Raw genomic sequence first — 22859 nt, 5'->3', positions numbered from 1 at the left:
GATCCCCATAAAGCCGAGCGACAGGCAGGGTAACAATAAGCACGATATTTCATCGACTGTTGATATGCCACGGCCGGGGATCGAACTATCGACTATCTAGAAATGTACGCTCCGGGCGGGCCCTCTGTCCACTAGACCACGGAGTGCTGTGTGAGCTTGGGCCCAGGTTTTCACTAATTCTACGCTGTGTCATGTGACAGACCTTGACCCTTGGTGATTACGAACAAGGACTATAATCGCAGTTATTCCGGGGAAAATGCATTTCAACATTGTAATATTGGCATCCGGTATACATTTCATGGCATTAAGTGTACAACTGAACAGGGATCGGCCTTCGGGTAACCAAAAGGGGTTTGCACCCTCAAGAATGTCCGTCATAGTGAACTTAAATTAAACAGTCATCTCTCACGTCACAAGTCAACATTCTGATCCTAACTATTTTGTTTGTGTGTTTTGTTTGTCTTCCAAATCAGTAATATCAGAGTAACTGGAACCTTGGTGTTGCAATAGCAGAAAACAAATGTTAGCTATTTCCGAAATAGCGCCATATTAATAGAGCGTTGTAACGTCATTATTTGGATCCAATTATAATTGAAGCCCATCAGTAATCATTTTTCTGGATTTTTTCTGATGACCTTGTCGACCAAGAACAATAATCTCCACTTGAGCAGATATTCATTAGGCTATGTACGAGTTTAATGCAAGCTGATTTTTTTCATATTCTATCAAGTAACAACAACCCTTTGACACATTACGAATACAACACGTCAAATAATGCATCAGCCGCGTCTACAGTGAGAACATCACAGTAATCAATAGCATTTCACAGCAGGTCTTCGGAAATGGTTTTAACGTGAGGCTGCTTTGGCCCCAATGGCCTAAACTCTAAAGTAAATATAAAACAATTCCATCTCTTGCATCTTCCGCTGTACTGATGCCATCGTTAAGAGGATCATTTGAAGCCAAAGTAACAATGGTTCTTGAAGTTGGCGGAAAGAAATTCGTATTACGCTCATAGGGCCGAGCAATATGTATTGATTAGTTACCTTCACATTAGTTAATGTAAAGGCTATTACGGTCAATTCTTGTACATCTCAGGAAACTCAACTATTCAAATAATGAATGTTTCAGGGCAAATATGCAATCTTTTTTGATTGGAATAATAATTTCTTTTTGAGAAAATAGGCACGGAAGTTAGAAAGTATATTTGTCATATAACAACATTTTTACCCAAAAAAAACTGCCAGAAGTTTTGGAAAAATAAATTTATATGGAATTATGACGAATTTTTTTTATTGCATTTTAGAATAATCAACTTGAATGAATATTCAACAATGCACTCGTCCCAACACAGTGATGATGATTTGGTCGGAACAATGGAGATAGCCTGAACAAATATATGTTACTCAAAATACGTTAAGGAGCACCCGATTCTTTCATATTCATAAGAATATATGAAGGAATTGAGCATTCTTTAACCCTTTTTGAGTAGTATATATAATTTTCATGAATCGCATAAATCATAAGATCTGTTTAAAAATGTAAGACACCAGACGCTATTTACACCAGATCCGTCCAATATTATCCACGGTAAATATTACAATGATTGTCATGTTATTGCAGACTGCATCGAAAACATCAGTTAGCCGAGTTAATCAAAGAAGATAAATATGTTTTAAGAGGGAACAAATGAGGTGTCTTCAGATAAATGAATTTATATATGTAAGCATATCATTTATTTGCCATTTCGATTTCATTGAAAAAAAAGTCAGATTTGTTTTGGTAACCCACGAACAAGGCGAGGTGAGGTGAAATGGGGTTCAACGTCGCGTCCAAGATTATTGCATTTATATAGCATGCATGTGTGGTTGCTTGTACTAGTTCCGTAGTGCTGGCTCACTGATATACTATGTCGCAGTTTAAGATTAATACACAACTGAGTATACTGATTCCGAGCCGTTCTTGTTTTAGGGCCTTAATACCGAGCGCCAGACAGGGTAACAGCAAGAACCGTTTTAAGTTTTGGTATGACGCGGCCGGGGATCCACATGCATCCCTGGACCTTCCTCTTTCCGGGCGGGCGCTCTACCACTCTAGACTATAGATGAGGTCACACAAAAAGGGCAGTACATGGACAGACTAAGGCCCCTAATAGGGGTTCGAACTCAGAACCAGGCATCTTAGCACCAAATGGATGTCTTGAGGGAGAAGAATTCGAACGTCCCACAAATGGCATATAGTCCGACGTTATGCTATATACATAATTTTTGGAAATTGGAATTGATCACTTATAAGCATACTTATAGGGTAACCTTTAGCTCAACTCATAACAAAATAAGAAATATGTATCAATGACACAAAACTAAACAAAGAGCCTTTCGTTATGCAATTAGAGCGCACTAACATAAACAGTAGAATCAGGCGTCATTACTGATTTTCAGGGGTCCATTCATCCATTTTAGGGGTCCATTCCATATATTTTTCACTGCTATTTCTCCCTTTGCGACCGAGTGAGTGAGTTTGATTTTACCCCTTTTAGCAATATTCTGTCAATATCACGGCGGGGGACACCAGAAATGGGCTTCACACATTGTACCCATGTCGGGAATTTAACCCGGGTCCTCGGCGTGACGAGCGAACGCTTTAACCACATTAATATTTATAAGAATTCAGGGTTGGTCGTCGATGAAAAGGCGCAATAAACGATATTTAGAATGTGGTCTTGCGGAATAAAATTAACCACAGCAACAACAAAACAAGTCAGTTGTGCCACTTGCTGAGCCTTCATTGTATTTTTTTTTTCAAATATTAAGCTGTACTTGAATTTCGAATTTGAAAAGGTCAGGTCCCTGGCAAGCAACAGCTTTAACTGGAAGGGGAAATAGCTTGTCGAAAGGCAATCAAAGAGAACACGCTTGAAGCGAGCTCCAACTAAAAGAACAATCATCAAGGATTTTTTTCTGTGCTGTAAAAATGATTGCTCTATCTGAACTTTTATCCCTGGAATCTCAGGGGAAACCGGTAAACATCTCCTGACAACCAAATAGTGTTTTTATCGTACTAAATGGATCGGGTGGTCAGACTCGCCGCTTTGGTTGATTGTGTGTCATCTTACCTCAACAGTGTAGGACGATGTTGACGTCATAGACTGGATTGTCTGGTCTTGACTTAATTATTTACATGAAGTCACATAATATTTCTGACTGTGACCTTTAATAACAAATTCATCATCATTGTCGTGTAGAACATGAATCCATTTATCATGGATGCTTTGGTTTAAGCGTTCGCTCGTCACACGGAGGACCCGTGTTCGATTACCATCATGGGTACTTGGTGTGGTGCCCATTTCTGAGTCCCCCGCTGTGATAAAGCTGTAATATTGCTAAAAGCGGCTTAAACCCATACCCAATCAGCCAGCCATTTATCATGTGTGGCATAGTAGATAAAGCGTTCGCTCGTCACACCGAGGACCCGTGTTCGATTACCCACATGGGTACATGGTGTGAAGCTCATTTCTGAGTCCCCCGATGTGATATTGCTGTAATATTGCAAGAAGCGGCGTAAAACCATAATTACCCAATCAGCCAGCCATTTATCATAGTAGATAGAGCGTTCGCTCGTCACGTCAAGACCTGGGTTTGATTCAAACACAAGGGTACATTTCTGTTCTCACATGCAGTGATATGGTTCGAATATGTGAACAATGCTATTACATGTGTCCTTTACGCGGCATAAAACAACAAAGAAACAAACAACTTGTGTCCCTTTGTCGTGCCAGGATCCGCTGGTTGTGGGTTCGAATCCAAGATTCATCCCCATTATGATCGTCGGTCATTCAACACCATGCCCGTGGGTTTCAATACAAATTGATTGTCGTCATTGTCGGTGCAGTTGCAAACAGACAGCTGTAACAAGAAATGGCGTCGTTTTTAAATACATTAACGGCATCTACAGATGCGTGGGCTCGTGGAGAGAGCGTAAGCCTGGGGAGCGGAAGGTCGTGGGTTCGAACCCCGGCCGCATCATACGCGTCGGCATTAATGGAATAAAATGAGGACTGGTCGGCTCGTAGTATACTGTGTCTGAGTGGGGTATTCATATGAAAAAGGGGCATGGTATTTGAGTGAGCTTACACCATAAAACCGGCATTTTTTAGTACACACACACACACACACACACACACACACACACACACACACACACACACACACACACACACACACACACACACACACACACACACACACACTGGGGCTCGAACTCGTTCTGTGGGAGCTCAGTTAACCGACCTGATTTTGAACTGATATCGTGTGATGGTGCAAATACTCTTGTAACAACCCTCTCCCGATCTTCGTCACATTATCATATCAACATATTTTTTGAAGTTATATAATGTATAAAGTTACAGCATACTTGCAAAAAAATCACACAGAGTTCATTTTGATGGAATAACTATTGTGTCCACTTATATATACGTTTTAGATTGAAGTGTCATTGATTCCGAAGACACGCGTAGACTGATGGTACTTTTCGGCAGAGTTATTATCCCCTTTATGACCTTAACTCGAACCGCTGATAATGATGCTCTTTATCTGGTATTGTATAAAGAGTAGATGACATATTGAATACCCCATTCATGTCTTGTTCAATACCAGGTATGCAAAAATGTCATAATTAAAAAATTTAATTATCACCCCAACAACGGATTCATCCACTCTGATTAGTCCTGAGAGTTTCCGGGTTTTAAATCCCATTTTCAATTTCAATACCCTTTTAGATCGTCGCGTACTTACATTACTTTTGTCATAAATATGAATAACTAACACAGTGACATTCATTCGTGGTATGTGAACTTTCAGCAAATTAAATATTATCTTTCATTTTAATTGACCTTAAGCCATGGCTTATTGACTGGTCAAATTAAATCCTTTGGCGTTAGGATTCACTTGGATCGTTTTAATGACCCCTAGAGTCCACTAAGGTATACATTGGAGTGGTTAGTGAGTGAGTGAGTGAGTGAGTGAGTATGGTTTTACGCCGGTTTTAGCAATATTCTAGCAAAATCACGGCGGGGGACGCCAGAAATGGGCTTCACACATTGTACCGATGTGGGGAATCGAACCCGGGTCTTCGGCGTGACGAGCGAACGCTTTAACAACTAGGTTACCGTACCGCCCCTTGGAGTGGTAAGCGACAACGCGTGGCAATGTTGTTTTTTAAAAATATCATACAAAACTCCGATGGGTCCCGGGCTTGAGGTGAGCCATATATATCTACGTGTGTATGTTGGTCAAAAGAGGAATGCGTGAGTGAGTGAGTTTGGTTTAACGCCTCTTTTAGCAGCATTCCAGTTATATCAATGTGGGAGAAAAGGCCGATGTGATGCAGGTCTCAGACGTTTACCACTTCGGTGAAACCCACGAGCAGAGGTATGGTACTGACAAACCTAGAAACATAATCGGGGCGAATCGGGATTCGAACCCACAATCATAGGTTTCTGGCGTGCGAAAGGGACGCAACTCTGCATAGCGTATCGCGGCGACGTAGACGACTGCCCCCCCCCCGTGCCCCCCTAAAGAGGAATGGAAACTGGCTACTGATGGTGGTCAGGTTCTCTGATTAGGATGTCTACGGGTTATCGTGCCCAGATGGGGTTGTTCCTACGTCCAATTACTGTTTGCGCGGTTCAGTCTTGATTATGTACAGGTCCCAGTAGTTCAGCTTGACTATAACTGACTGCGACGTTATGCTACTATTCCACACAGAGCACGAATCCCACGAATCGCCACGATTTGTAAATTTTAGGATTCGCGAGGATTCGTGGAATTTAGCAAATATTCTGGTTCAATTCGTGACGCTCTACGATCTAGTTACGATACAGGTACGATAGAGTTACGAATATTCGTGGGATTCGGCTGGATTCGCATGAATATTGTCAAGAATTCACTACGATTTACAAGAAGCTATTACGAATACTGCACGAAAGTTGGGAATCAGTTACGAATCAGTTAAGAATATGCCGAATGCATGTACGAATCAGGTACGAATAAAAATGAATTCGTGACTATTCTTGACAATTTTTGGGTTTTTCCCTCAAGATATAAAAAGCCCCCCACCCATGCTTGGGCATCAGCTTCAAAATGGATGTCCAACGTAGAGCAGCTGTATTATTGGCCCTGGAACTGGAGTATCAACACCAGCTGCTGATAGCTAGAAGCAGCTTATGACCTGAAATCAATGTTAATTTCCTTATATATCCAATTTGCCGGCAATCGTAGCTGATTCGTGATTGGATCGTGAGCTTCGTACCTGCTTCGGCGTGTATTCGTGGGATTCGTGACAGATTCGTAGCCGATTCGTCGTAAAGCAACGAATTCACGAATCCCCGAATGAGTTAAGAATACCTACGAATGCCTACGAATCGATTACGATTCAGTTACGATGCCTAAGAATGCATTACGAATTTGTTACGAATTAACTATGATATTTTTGAATCGGGAGTTCGTGGCCAAAACTTTGAACAACTCAAAACCTTTGCCACGAATTCCCGATAGCTCAAGAATTGTAAGAACTAACTACGAATATATGCGAATTAGTTAAGAATTTCACGAACTGATAACGATTGAACTACGAATCCTAAAATTTATCAATTCGTGGGATTCGTCGCCTGTGTGGAATAGTAGCATAAACAACATTCACTCACCGGTAAAGTAACGGTATTTGTAAGAACTTGTTTCTACTCACCACTTCTTGAGAAGTTCATGGGTCGAGCAACGGCGTCGTAACGGTCAATACTCAGCGACACCAACACGTACGTAGATGCATACGTCACAACAGCCTGAAATACGTATTCGTATTTAAACATAGTCACGATCATATATGACAGGTGCAACTATACCGAGAGGCATCACTGTTGGATAACATAATTTATTGGTTATGACAAAATGGTCAAATCGAGTATTCAACTTCAGAATGCTAATTTCAATGCTATGTGCATAAAACAGTTTTCGTTACATCACAGGAAATGTTAACGGCAAAATAATAATAAACATGGTTAGTACAATATACAATGTTACTATAACTGATGCAAATACAGATATTTGATACGTATTTCGATAGAAAAGAGCTCTCGTTTGTTAGTTTGGTGTTTAACGCCGCACTCAGCAATATTCCAGCTATATGACGGCAGTCTTTAAATAATGGAGTCTGGACCAGACAGTCCTGTGATTGACATCATGAGCATTGATTTACGCAATTGGGATACGATGACATGCATCAACCAAGTCAGCGAGTCTGACCACCCAATTCCGTTAGTGGCCTCTTTAGATAAGGATGGGTTGCTGAAGATCAATTCTAACCCGGATCTTCACGGTAGAAGAGATGTGAAAATGGCCCATGTTGGCCAACTGGAAATTTCAAGTTGACTGAAACCTTTGGAATATTGGTTATAATATAAAGATGACTGAATATATTCAGTAATCTGAAAACTTGCCACTTTTCCTTTGTCCCATTTGCAACTTTTGAAGGAAAAAATGAGTTCTTAGACCAGTGAGCGTTCAGGGTGTGAGCGTGTGGTTGTAGCAATATTCCAGCAATATTCCAGCAATATTCCAGCAATATTCCAGCAATATCAAGACGGGGGACATCGGAAATAGGCTTTACACATTGTACCCATTTCGGGAATCGAAACAGGGTCTTCGGCGTGACGAGCCAGCGAGGCTATTCAACCGCCACTGAGCGTTCAGATTACTTCGCAAAAGCGGCAATATTTCTCGTGCCACACGTGTCCTAGCCGTGTGGTTAGACTAATTTAAAAAATAAATATCTGTAAAATAAAATAATAAAAGGTCAAATCCAAATGAAACCCATAATGCTTAATTTCTGGGACTATATTGTCGAGATAATCATGCTGGGCTTGAACTGGATTCATTGTTGATTTATTCCCTTGGGACTTGGAGAGTATCTCGCATGGTTATCTGCTCTACATATTGCTTCAAAGTCAGGCGGGGAATACTTAGTGTTCATCCGTGAGCTATGAGCAACCTCGTATCTTTACCTGACAATAAACAGACCCGCATCGCTATAACACATCAAGCTACTATGGGTATTCATGGGCGATAGAGGAGAGTACACAACCCCGTGAAGTACTGGCAATGACTTCATGATAACCGACAGACAACTTGAAGCGTCCGCTCAACGGATAACCTCTCCCGTTTATATCAATCAAAGTCATATCCTTCACCGATACAGCCTCCGAGTCTGGAAGCCAACAACGTAGATGGCTGTTCATCTTTTAAACATCTAATTGAAGTGTAAATCATCACTCTCTGTCGACATTGAGCAAATGATGGATCACCAACTTCCATGGGGATCATGAATACGTCACATTGCAATCCCCCAGATTATCACTGGACGGACGTTTACTTAGTGAAGGAAGACACCATGGAATAATTCCAATGTCTGTGAACCAGAAAGGGGAATAAAGATGTCTTTAACACGTGTATTTTGCAATTGAAAGTCATGACAGATGTACCAAGGCCGTATCGGACAAGTCGACTCATCAGTATTCTCATCATGGCGTGAATAGCGCGATGTAATCAACGGAGTTGCAGGTTTTATGAAAACAAATTTGCTACCGATTCAAGTAATTCCAGAGTCTGAAATATTCAGTATTCTTGCTCTCAGATGAATTCACATGTTACAATAAAAGCGACAAATCATCCATAATCAAAAGATATGCCTTCTAAAAGCTGAGTCTATTGTATGATTTCGACTAGATCATTAGCATGTGTTTATGTTTTGAGTGAGTGAGTGAGTGAGTTGGGTTTAACGCCGCTTTTTTAACAGTATTCCAGTCATATCACGGCGTGTCAGCTTAATGTGGGAGGAAAGCCCAAAGTGATGCAGGTCTCAGACGTTTACCACTTCGGTGAAACCCACGACCACGGGTATGGTGCTGACAAACCTAGAAACATAATCGGGGCGAACCGGGATTCGAACCCACAATCTTAGGTTTCTGGCGCGCCTAAGGGACGCAACTCTGCACAGCGAATCGCGGCGCCTTAGACGACTGGGCCACCCGTGCCCCCTGTTTATGTTTTGAACCACTATCAAAAAGTGGTGATACTGAATATGAAAGGTCTGATATATAGAACTATATATTTTTCCTTTAAAGGGGACCCGTGAAGATTCCGGAGTAGAATAGGTCTTCAACAACCCATACTTGGGTCTGGTCCAGACGCGATTATTTTACAGACCGCCGTCATATAGCTGGAATATTGAGTGCGGCGTTAAAACACAAACAAACAAACAAAATCCTGTAGAGGGTATGTAAAAAGTTGTATCTTCGTCATGACCGTGTGCAAAAAGAGAACATCAACGCACAAGAACAACAGTTTTCATGATCTGCCGAAACCGATTCCACTGGGTGTAAAAGGAGGAAAAAAGCGTTGAACATTATATGAATGGTGTTCGCGAAAAGAGTAAGAAGGTCCTGCCCTACAGGTGAGGTGAGGTGAGGTGAGGTGAGGTGAGGTGAAATTGGGTTTAACGTCGCGTCCAAGATTATTGCACTTATATAGCGACGTGCATGCACGTGTGTGTGTGTATGTGTGTACTACGCCGATTTATAGTGCTAGCCCACTGAGATACCATGCCGCAGTTTAACATGAATACCCCACTCAGACACAGTATACTGACTCCGAGACGACAAGTCCTTATTTTAGCCCCTTAATGCCGAGCGCCAGACAGGGTAACAACAAGTACCATCTTTTAACGTCTTTTGGTATGACGTGGCGGGGGATCGAACCCCTACCTTCCGCTCTCCGGGCGGACGCTCTACCTCTAGACCACAGAGGCGGTACCCACAGTTGGGACCCGTCTGTTGGAACGGGTAATGGCGACATCCATACTTGCCATATGCATTTGGTTTGATGCCGCTTTGAACGATATTTCAGTTATATCACGGTGTGTCTGTTATGGATGGTAAGCCTGAAGTCATGCAGGTCTTAGATGTTTACTTCCAGAAATACGCAAATGCGCGTATAGGTATGGTGCAGACAAATCGGGAAAAATAATTAGGGCGAATTAAGGGATTGGAATTCAAAATCAGGTTTCTGTCACGCCAATAGCACAACGTATTGTGGTGTATAGGAGAATTGCACCAGCCACGCCCCCGCTCCCCACTATAAAGATGGGCACACAAATGAGACAGTGTTGTGTTCACATGATCATGAAGCTCCGGTATATCTTTCTTCAAAAAATGATTTTATGAATACATGTTTTATTCAGAAATAGGTTAATCTGTAAGTTATGGTAAATTATACCGTTGCAAATCAAAAGTAACGCTCTTTTCATTTAAATTATATATTGTTTAACTCTAAAAACTATCGCAATGTCGTTTTCAACGTATTCCATATTTATAGGTATTAGCCCTGCTTTGTCGTGTGAACTGTCTGCATTGCTGCTCGTTTCATATTACTCGTAGCGATGTTAGCACTGCGGCTATATCAGGGCTAAGTTAAGTTCTATGAGACACGCCGATCTCAGCGCTATGACTTCGGCGAACGAGGCTCTGAACAGTGTCTTGATCCTGCTGCGGAACAAAAACATGACACAGTTTAATACCAGCAAAGTTATTTTCTTCATCTAGAAGTCTGTTGTCCATGTATCAAATTAGAGACGTCAGCAGTGCATTGCCATGGGCTCTCATTTCCCTGTTGTTATATGAATAAAGTACACGGCGTGGAAATATTAAAAGCAAAAAGAGCGAAAAAAAAAGAGACAAATATTAGGAACTTGTGTTTGAAATGCCAATAGGCAGATGATATTCGAGATTTGACATAATGTTTGGCATTACCTTGAAATGGGTCGTTCCAGGCTCTGAAGGAACATTGGTAAGAAATGTTTTCGGTAAAATATTATGTAGAACAATAATCTGCTTTATCTGGATCATAGATTATTGGACTGTTTTCAGACTAGTATATTCTCTTAGTCTTTCTAAGGGTTTTTGCTGTTGGTAATACTATATACATAATTGTTATTATATCATATATCTTGTTATAAAGGCGTCGTGTGTGACGAATATCGATTCTATTGACCAGGATGGCGCTGTACAAAACAACCTTAGCGTTACGACTGTCGTTAGTCTGTGTTAAGGAATTGGAGTTACGATTACCTTAGCGCTAATATCACCTTGTACAACTGGCCCCAAGGATCACGTTTCACAAAGCGGTCTTAGCACTACGACGGTCGTAAGTCTATGTTAGGATATGGGAATTATGATATGATCACCTTAGCGCTAAGATCGCTTTGTACAACTGGCCCCCAGGATCCCGTTTCACAAAGCGGTCTTAGCAATAAGACGGTCGTAAGTCTATGTTAGGATATAGGAGTTATAATATGATCACCTTAGCGCTAAGATCGCTTTGTGAAACGGGGCCCAGTCCATAAGCCAGGAGCAAAAGTTAATATTTTGGGGAAGAGGTAATGTGGGGAAACATCTGCTTTTAAGGCCCTTTATCTACGGGTTGGATGTGATCAGGTTGAGTCTGGCGTGGAGCTGACAATTACTGTGGAATACTGGTTTTAAACTGTATCATTGTAAGAAACAATGTCGTTTAAGCCAACGTAATTTAACAGATGCTCTGGAATTCGTCTCAGTGAATGGTGCCTCTGTCGGTGTGAGTTCTCAGAGAACCCAGGTCTCTTATCATGTCTCACGCTGAATCCCAGGATGTGGAACATTCCTTCCAGCATCTCACAGTCATCTTTTATTTTATATTCGCTTTCAATTAGAATACAAAATCATATAAAACGTCGACGCCAGAGAATAATAAGTCTCGATTATTTGCCGAGACATATTTCATTGGCCGTAAAAGGCAAAGAACTGGTGAAAATTGTCTGAATCGATCACTGAAAGTCAGTGATACCTGTTGTTTGCGAAACGTGTAAGCTGTCCTACTAAACCGGTAGCACCCGCCACTAACACAATTTTCATAACATAGTAAAGCTCATTGCGTCCATTGTCCATGATTTCTAATAACGTTGAACAAAACTCAACATCAGGGGTCAAGTTAATACAGAATACTGCCATCGGCCCCAAGCTTGGATTGTAAAACTATCGCTGTAGGGAGAATACAACCACAATTAGAAGGACAATATCTCTCAAGTGAGCCTTTGAGAAGCGCTGTCTGAACCGTGAGATTGGGAGCCCGGGACGACCGGAGTGACGTGTTCGTCTTTGTCTTGTGAATTGGACACATGAACGTTAAGCAGACATTGGGGAAATAATAAGCAGTAAAATAAATTGCTTAAGGTTTTCCCTATTTAGTCAGGAACTTTATTAGTCCAAGGCCATCAAGTCAAAGTTGTTTACATTGTATCGTCGTGTAATGAGAGCACGGCATAACGGCGACTTGACCGAAATAACCAAACTATAGGGTAATGCCTATCTGATACATTCCTAATAATTTAGTTCGTTTTCGGTACAGTGCAGTAGATAATTATTTCACAGTCGATATTATATCCGCCTATGTAATATAACGTCGGTGGTGTCATGGGTAGGTTGTTTAGGCGCTGTACTACACGTTTGGACAAATCTCAGGGTGTACTGCTTTCTATTAAATGATGGGGTATAGACATTCCTTAAGTCATGTGACGTGGCTTCAAGATGTGTCAATATTCAATCATCTAACAGAAAGTAGTCTGATACTTCAAGTTTGTTTCCGGGAATGGGTGTAAAGATATTGTGGCGGGTTTACGATCATCTATTAATGTTAAGAAAGTCGAGAAAACGGTTAGATCAATTCCCCATAATCGAAAGCATGGTCAAGATGACCTGGCCCACAAAGCGATCTTAGTGCTACGACTATTGTAAACCTATGTTAAAGTATGGGAGTTAACGATCATCTTAGCGCTAAGATCGCTTTGTGCAAGTGGCACGAGGAACAAGCGTACATGTAAGTAGGTACGCTCCTTTTGTTAGATATATGTCAGTCTTCAAAGTAGTCACTCTAACTGATTGGTTGTTTATTCTCTCACCGGTCCTAACATTACAGTGACCAATTTGACTGATATATATCTAACAAAAGAAGTGAAAAAAAGATGGTAAAAACATTTGCGGTGTAAAACAACACACACTTACTTTACGATTATTTAATTATATTAACAAAGTCTCAAGACAGGATCGTAGATGAAAGTATTTGTTTTTAGATCAGCGAATCAACTAACTGCTACCACGTGGGGTACAAACTCGTGTAAGATGTCCTTTACACAATAATGCAAAACCCCGAATCAAAGCTTACTCAACTTTCATTTAAATCTTATCGTCAAACCTTTGCATGTGCACATTCAAGATAGTTACGACTAAAAGCAACCTGCAGAAACAATGGCGATAACACAACCTAGTGGTTTAAGCCAATATGTTGACAAGTATTTCAAAGAGTATAAGTTGTCGGGAGCACCAATCTCTACAGCCTGGTTCCCTGGTTATGCTACACTCAGTGTAGCGCCAGCGCAGCATACTCAGGGAACCAGGCCGCAATCTCTACTTCTGAAGGAGACATTTAATCACTCAGCGGCATACACTGTGCACTACTGATGCAGCCAGAACACTGTTGACCCCACGACGTACCGATGGCTTCTTATTCCTTGATTTACTGTACAGAGGAATGGCCACCATACCTAGATAACATCAGGACATCCACACATATGGCAATATTTTATAAGTGATAAGGGGTAACATACTTAAAGCGTAGGGTAATATGGCATCAAATTCTGAATATATACCATTCTTGTCAATCGTGCTGGCTTTTATGCTGAGGTTAGGTGAAATTGGGTCTAACGTGCCATTCAATAACACTTCACGTTTATAACGTGGGTGCCGATGAATCTTCTGGCACCGATCCACACTTACACTGGTTTCATAGAGACGAACAAACACACGTGCTTGCGTACGTGCGTGCGTACGTACGTGCGTGCCTGCCTTTGAATCTTCTTGCACTAGTCCAGATTTATAATGGTTTCATAGAGACGAACAAACACGTGAGTGCTTGCGTGCTTGCGTGCATGCCTTTGAATCTTCTTGCATTAGTCCAGACTTATAATAGTTTCATAGAGACGAACAACTACGAGCGTGCGTGCCTTTGAATCTTCTTGCATAAGTCCAGACTCATGCTGGTTTCATAAAGACGAACAAACACGTGAGTGCTTGCGTGCGTGCGTGCGTGCCTTTGAATCTTCTTGCATTAGTCCCGACACATGCTGGTTTCATAAAGATGAACAAACACGTGAGTGCGTGCCTTTGAATCTTCTTGCATTAGTCCACAATTATGCTGATTTCATAAAGACGAACAAACACGTGCGTGTGTGCCTTTGAATCTTCTTGCATAAGTCCAGACTTATGCTGGTTTCATAAAGACGAACAAACACGTGCCTGCGTGCCTTTGAATCTTCTTGCATTAGTCCAGACTTATGATGGTTTCATAAAGACGAACAAACACGTGCGAGCGTGCGTGCGTGCCTTTGAATCTTCTTGCATTAGTCCAGACTTATGATGGTTTAATAGAGACGTGCATACGTGCGTGCGTGCGTGCCTTTGAATTTTCTTGCACTAGTCCAGATTTATGCTGTTTTTATCGAGACGAACATACACGTGCGTGCGTGCGTGCGTGCGTGCATGCGTGCGTGCGTGCGTGCGTGCGTGCCTTTGAATCTTCTTGCATTAGTCCACAATTATGCTGGTTTTATAGAGACAGACGAACAAACACGCACGTGCGTGCCTTTGAATCTCCTTGCACTAGTCCAGACTTATGCTGGTTTTATCGAGACGAACAAACACGTGTCTGCGTGCTTTTGCATTAGACCAGACTTATGCTGGTTTCATAGAGCCGAAAAAACGTGTGTGCATGCGTGCGTGCGTGCCTCTGAATCTTCTTGCACTGGTCCAGACTTATGCTGGTTTTACAGAGACGAACAAACACCATTAATTTTATTTATGTCAGGCATAATGGAAGTGTTTACAAGGAAACATGATTTCAATATTAATACGATAATCGATTAGTTAGTTGACTGGAATTGAGATCAATGTAAATTCCCAGTGCACGCGAACATTTTACGACATTTTTTAAGTCGTTAAAAACGGAATATATTGTTTACTGTTCAAATTGTTTTGTCGTCCCCGTCATTGCAAATAAATGTCCCTTCCAAACAAGTAATACATCGATGGAGTGATTAGACAGCGGTAAACATATATGCCACATCAAAAGACATACAGTGAAACCTTATTTATCCGGATCGCTCCGGCCGGAATGACAAGGAGCCAGGTGGAAGAATCATTATGCTTTTCTTACTGTGATAGAAACGAACAAGATCGAAAGACATACAGTGCGACCTTATTAATCCGGATCGCTCCGTCCGGAATAACAAGGTGCCAGGTGGAAGAATCATTATGCTTTTCTTACTGTGATAGAAACGAACAAGATCGAAAGACATACAGTGCAACCTTATTAATCCGGATCGCTCCGTCCGGAATAACAAGGTGCCAGGTGGAAGAAGCATTATGCTTTTCTTACTGTGATAGAAACGAACAAGATCAAAAGACATACAGTGCAGCCTTTTTAATCCGGATCGCTCCGTCCGGAATAACAAGGTGCCAGGTGGAAGAATCATTATGCTTTTCTTACTGTGATAGAGACGAACAAGATCGCCCTTTTACGTTTTAAAGAACTATGTTATAAAACGTCAACGCCAGGGAACATCTTGTCTCGATTATCCGCAAAAACAGATTCCATTGGACGATGATTTTTTATTATGGATTCTCGCTCATATTATTCTTATGGGACTGAAATGTTTCTTGTATAACTTCATGTTGTATTTTCTCCCACCAAGGATACCTACAAACACAACTAGCACACACCAAACTCGGTCCTTTAATACAATGTCAATGGTGAAACTTTATATTTTATGGACAACAGATAATGCTTTTTATGACGCGAGAAATTTGAAAAATATTATCTTTTATTGGCAATACAAATGACTCACGCCAAGAATATAAACTGTCACGCCGAGGCCCGAGAGCATTTCATTTTGTTAGCCAAAACTGACCAAACTGCATGGAAACAGTCAATCAGTGATATCATGTCAATTAAAGGTAATATGGTCTGCATGTAGACATTAATCTACTGGGGAAACCAGAAATGGTCTTCGGCGTAACGAGCGAATGCTTTAACCGCTAGGCAACCCGACTGCCCAATCTACTTCGGAAACGAAGACCATATTTTATCACACCTTAGTATATTAAATATTCTTTGTATAGCACATTTTCAATGTATATTCCAAATAAGCATATAATAAGAACAAGAGTACAGCGTGAATCCTATTATCAGGTCAATCCAGTAATCTCCACTACAGATTTTCTTTAATCTGTTAATCAATCAACTTCAGTGTCTGATTGGGCCTTTTGTAGCATTGGTCTTATATCTCCTCGTTTGAGGTGAGGTGAGGTGAAATTGGGTTTAACGTCGCGTCCAAGATTATTGCACTTATATAGCGACGTGCATGTACGTGTATGTGTTTGTGTGGCTGCTTGTACTAGTCCGGACTGATGCCGATTTATAGTGCTAGCACACTGAGATACCATGCCGCAGTTTTAACATGTTACCCCACTCAGACACACTATACTGACTCCGAGCCGACCAGTCCTTGTTTTAGCCCCTTAATGCCGAGCGCCAGACAGGGTAACAACAAGTACCATCTTTTAACGACTTTTGGTATGACGCGGCCGGGGATCGAACCCCGGACCTTCCGCTCTCCGGGCGGACGCTCTACCACAGGACCACGGAGGCGGTCTCCTCGTTTGAAGGCTAGCATATATGTACTCACACGCAAAAGAAACGCAAGTGGTTTTAAGCAAATAGGTAACAAACACGGAACCATAAATTGATACGAGTTTTAGCATGTAGTGAAACCTGATGGTGTTATCAATATTTTGGGTTGCATTGAGGAAGCCCCGCGTAAAAACGCAACATAAAAAACGAATCGCCAAAACGCACCATTTCAATGAATATGTGGGTATCATGCACCCATTTCTCGCGAAATCGAAAATGCACGAACTGTAGTGGGTATAAAACTGTGGCCGATTCTTCGACCTACCACTCCTTGGTCAACAATGCCACGCCTAAATCACATTCGGAGAAACCAGGCTATCGGACGTTTGGAAGTTGGAGAGTCTGTCCAAGATCTCCTGCATCGATACAATGCTACACAGACCACAGATGACCTTCCTCGGAGCGGTCGTCCTAGGGTCACTAAACCTCGACAAGATCGGCAGATTATCCGTCAACACCAACGTTCCTAACTGCAAGTGAAAGTGCTCGACAGACCATAGGAACACATAATCGACAAAATACCCGTCTCCGTTCCAACAACCTCAGATGTCGCTGACCAGCACGTCGTCCTGTGCTCCAACCACGATATCGACAAGCACGACTTCAGTGAGCACAGGGTCATCACAATTGGCGTCATCGTGAGTGGAGGCGTGTCATCTTCTCTTCTCTGCGTGTCTCCCATGCAGAATTTGGCGGCGTCGAGGTGATCGTTTCGCTGACAGAAACGTTGTGGAAAAGGATCCATGGGGTGGACCTAGCGTCATGGTAAGGGCAGGGATTGGACTTAATGCGAGACTTGGACCCATGTGCTTTCTGAATGTTGGTCAAGGTGGGGGACACGGCGTCACTGCTCAGCGGTATATCGACCAAGTGATCAGACCCCACGTTGTTCCATTTTTTGCACAACATCAACAACACACTTTCCAGCAGAACAACGCTCGTCCCCATGTTGCCAGAGCTACCATGGCCTTTCTGCAACAACACAACATCCATGTTCTACCATGGCCAGCCCTCAGCCCTGATCTGAACCCCATCGAACACTTGTGGGATGAGGTTCAAAGGCATCTGAACCATTTTCGCCAGTCCCTACAACTGCCGATGAACTACGCACAGCTGCTCTGGATGTGTGCAGGAGGATCCCCAGGGCCTTCACAAATCGTCTGATCCACTCAATGTACAGGAGATGTGTGGCAGTGATCAATGCTAATGGTGGTCACACCAGGTATTGACTGACATTTTGGGTATTGACCCGAAACTGTGTAAGCCCTTAACATTTGAAAAAAACCCAATTATGTCATCTGCCTTTTAATCCATTAAACTGTCTTCAGTCAATTTTTTTTGTCAATCTTGCCCTATAAGTATTTCTTGTCTTTACTGTTGAAAAGAAATAACATGTATACTGCATACTCGACTTGCGTTTCTTTTGCGTGTGAGTATATATATATATATATATATATATACCTCTACGAGGGCATATGATAGCAGTTTTGTTACTGGGTTAATTTAGAATAGGATGTTTCTCTTTTTCTTAATAAGCTAATTTAATTTCGTCCCCAGATTATATTGTATATTGGTATCATCCGAAAGGAAGATGATGCTACCAAGAAACGGTATGCGTGTGGGTTTGTTGTTGAATGCCGCACTCCAGGCTGTATGAAAATAATCGCTGACAAAACTCGAGTGTGATCAATGATCCACTACGTCGGGGTAGAATGACGGGCGGGCAATCCACCAAGTAACTGAACCTGACCAGCCAATCCATTAAGTTGCCTCTTACGACCAGCATAGGTTGACAGGGACGTTTGCTTAGCCGAAATCTCCATGGGGACAAGGAACGGATAACAGTAGTTTTTAAACGACACGTATCAAGTAGTTTTTAATGAACATGATATCGGACAGCGATCAATCACACATGAAATTAATTAGCAACATTAACAGTGAGTTGGTGCACCAACACTCGGAGAGTGTGTCTGTTATATGACGTATCGGTGTGTGTTTGTTTGATCAAATAATCAGACAACAGGTTATACCGGGGTCAAATCGATGTCAAGAAAGGTTAACATATTTCGGCTCTATTTCGACCAAGTAAATACTATACTGAACCAAAAACCTTCCAAACATTATTATTAGTATTCGCAATATAAAAATAACCTGTACTGAACTTATGCAGAGTCAAGAGTACGTTAGTGAAATGTAAAAGATAATACTTGAAATTATAAACTTTAAGTTTCATAACAAAATTGTATATGGTAGAATCAATAAAAGGAGACCATCTTGAATTCAAGATGTCCGAATCGACGAAATGATAAATAATGAAAATGGTTTTGTATTTATCAAAGTAGGCTTTTTTAGAAATAAAATACAGACTAGAATGAAGATAAAAACATATTTTAACATGTACTATGTAACCATGACCAATGCATTCATGCTGACATTTGTGTGAAAAGACAACAGACCCCACCCCGAAAATCTAGCAAATACAATACATTTCCCTGACCTTGATTTTCTTTGAATCTTTTATGGTGACCAACAAAACCCTTCTTGTGAGTATAAACCAAATTTTTGTTTGTTACCAGAAATGTCTGGCTCCAGTGCAATTTCCACCGGACTAATAACAGATATTTATTTTTTGGGTGAAACCCATGGGTAGGAGGTGCTGATGTGGTCATGGATTTCGAACCGAGACCACTGGGCAACCTTGGTCAAAGAGCATAGATTCTCCGTGGACATGCAGGGTTCAAATAGGTCTCTAACAACCGATGCTGGTCGTACGAGGAGACATGATGGATCGGGTGATGAGGTTCGGTGACTTGGTGGATTGTGTGCCTGTCACCGTACACCGACGGCGTCTGTCGTTGCTCATAATATCAACCATGGGATTTTCTGTTCCACATACAATTATTTACAGGCCGCCAAAATACAACAGAAATATTGATGACCATGGTCTAAAACAATAAAACAAGGAACTGGTTACGTCAAGGAGAACGGTTTGACAAGCATGTGACTGTCGACCAAAATGAAACAGCAACATGTGCAACGCTACATCTCATGAAAAAGAGCGTGAGAGTCGCCTGGCCTGATCACGCTCACCATGAGATGACCATCAGATGACCATCAGATGACCACCCGTGAAGATTCCGGGGAGGAATAGGTCTTCAGCAACCCATACTTGCCGTAAAACGCGACTATGCGTGTCGTAAAAGGCGACTAACGGGATCGGGTGGTCAGGCTCGCTGACTTGGTTGATACATGTCATCGATCCCAATTGCGTGGATCGATGCTCGTGATGTCAATCACTGGATTGTCTGGTCCAGACTCGATTATTTTACAGACCGCCGTCATATAGCTGGAATATTGCTGAGTGCGGCGTTACACAACAAACAAACATTTAGGTGTTGATAACACGCGTACCTTCGAATTGCTTATTTTATACGATCATTATATACGGCAGAGGTCACCGTGGGCGATGCGGTAGAAGTCAATGCATGCTGCAGAGGTCACTGCATGGGGTATCCATGTCTGTGGAGGGTACTTATGCATTAACACTTTCCTTACCTAAATGTCAAACACGACAGTGCCTTCGTGGTAATATTTTCTCCCACAGTTACTAACAACACTGAACATCACCATGCGTGAGTGAGTATGGTTTTACACCGATTTGAGCAATATTGCAGCAATATCACGGCGGGGGACATCAGAAATGGGCTTCACACATTGTACCCATGTCGGGAATCGAACCCGGGTCTTCGGCGTGACGAGCGTACGCTTTAACCACTAGGCTACCCGACCGCCCCTAAATCACCATGAAACACAAGGCGTTGACAATGCTTATGAGCACGTTCTGGCCTTCTGTGAAGGTCGAGGGTGCAGTTCCATAAAGAAATAATTAACGGACGTCGAATGCTGAACAGCATGCCTTAAAAGTAAGTTTAGAAAGGTGATATTCTAATGACGAACGTCACAAGGCTTGCAACGACTCACCTGCAGATACTGAATAACCTTGCACATGACGTTTCCAGCGTACCATGCTATGGTGATCTTGGACAGGAGGTCGGTCATTACACAGATCAGGCCCACCAATAAATCTACAAGAGAGAATCACCATGGTCAAAGTGTAACAGTTGGTTTGTGGTGGTACAAGAAACGTATATTGGTTATGATTTGATAGCTGAAAGAATAACAGGTCGCAAATCACTATTGTCAAGTGCTGTAATAAATGGTTTGCAATTGTAGATATAAATCTCAACGCTAAGAATAATCAGTCTCGATTAGCGGCCGAAACTGCTTCCATTGAGCGTAAAAGGCAAAACAAAAAGGCGGTGGAAACTATATGAATGGATCACTGAAAATCAGTGACGACACCAGGTGTTCGCAAAAAGGGTAACCATTCCCTGCCCTACCGCCACGACGACAGGGGAACCTACGTCTCTCAGAAGCATAGGAATGAAAGGTTCATGCTCCTTAAACTTTTTCTAAAGGACGACGAGATTGTTGCATGTTCTGCCAAAGAACTATTTTGTTTTTCTTTCATAATGTACATGTCCTGCTCCATCGGTAGCAGCACCACTCACAATTAGCATGAAAAAGTTAATGTTTGTTTGTTGGTTGACGCCATGTCATGTTCGTACTTCTGCCGTACGACGGCGACCTGTAAACCATCGAGTCCTGACCAGACAATCCAGTGACACGGTTAGCCCCAGGTGAATCGAATCGGTGAGGTGAGGTGAGGTGAGGTGAGGTGAGGTGAGGTGAGGTGAAATGGGGTTTAACGTCGCGTCCAAGATTATTGCACTTATATAGCGACGTGCATGCACGTGTGTGTGTGTGTGTGTGTGTGTGTGTGTGTGTGTGTGTGTGTGTGTGGCTGCTTGTACTAGTCCGGACTGACGGCGATTTATAGTGCTAGCTCACTGAGATACCATGCTGCAGTTTAACATGAATACCCCACTCAGACACAGTACACTGACTCCGAGCCGACCAGTCCTTGTTTTAGCCCATCTTTTAACGTCGTTTGGTATGACGCGGCTGGGGATCGAACCCGGGCGGACGCTCTACCATTAGACAACGGAGGCGGTCCCAAACGAATCGGACTCAGGATGAAACTATGTTAGCAAATTGGCCCATGGTCTTTATCATAATGGAATAAAATATCGGATGTTCCCTAAAGGAAACGGACATGTGTATCAACTTGACACCAATTCGTTCCTGTCATCTGGACGAGATCTCACAGTATCAATAAGATAAGATATCCCTGTGATCAATCAACACAGCTAGTATCAACTGAAGTGCCTGGGAGATTCCATCTGTTTTCGAGATGATCTAAGCTTCCCGTAGACATACCTGTCATTCACAAGGCACTAGAGAGGCGTAAGGTATCATGTTGCATCAATAGCTTTGACAGTTTCCTGTTCTGTACGAATACATATACTTATTGCTCTGACGAAAATCCGTGCAGATCCTCCTCGTCGTACTAGTTTTTTTAAAGAATATTAATTACACACAATTAAACAGCGACGTGTGCGTGCGTGCGTGCGTGCGTGCGTGCGTGTTTGTGTGTGTGTGTGTACTAAAGAATGCCGGTTTTATAATGTTAGCTCACCGAAATACCATGCCGCAGTTTCATATGAATACCCTACTCAGACACAGTATTCTACGAGCCGACCAGTACTTGTTTATTCCATTAATGCCGACCGCCAGGCAGGGTAACAAAATGTATCTGCTGATACTAGTCAGACCTAACGCTTGCCAGCCCACTCATATACCATGCCGCCGTTTAACATGGATATCCCACTCAGACACAGCAAACTGACTCTGACACGACCAGTCCTAGTTGCATGTCCCCTTAATGCCGAGCGCCAGGTAATTCGCATGGCGCGACAAAGAGACCTTTCGCTCTCCGGGCAGACTCTATCCACTAGACCACGGAGGCGGTTTATAAAAGCGGGAAAAAGCTGAAAACATCATTTATTGATT

General features: G+C 42.2%; 1 protein-coding gene across 1 annotated transcript in view; it reads right to left on the bottom strand.

The window, feature by feature from the left end:
• The window catches only part of LOC124112281 (cardioacceleratory peptide receptor-like), a 124205-nt gene that overhangs the window by 20450 nt on the left and 80896 nt on the right, over positions 1 to 22859 (bottom strand). The window contains exons 4-5 of the mRNA XM_048382643.1: positions 20868 to 20971; positions 6745 to 6838 (exon numbers count right to left, since the gene is read on the bottom strand). Coding sequence (XP_048238600.1) covers positions 6745 to 6838; positions 20868 to 20971 — 198 coding nt within the window. The remainder of the gene's footprint in view (positions 1 to 6744; positions 6839 to 20867; positions 20972 to 22859) is intronic.

The sequence above is a fragment of the Haliotis rufescens genome, unplaced genomic scaffold (genome assembly GCF_023055435.1).
Source record: "Haliotis rufescens isolate VD_foot unplaced genomic scaffold, xgHalRufe1.0.p SCAF_4, whole genome shotgun sequence".
Taxonomy (NCBI): domain Eukaryota; kingdom Metazoa; phylum Mollusca; class Gastropoda; order Lepetellida; family Haliotidae; genus Haliotis; species Haliotis rufescens.
Note: the sequence above shows the minus strand (reverse complement) of the source record. Positions and strands in the feature narration are given on the sequence as shown.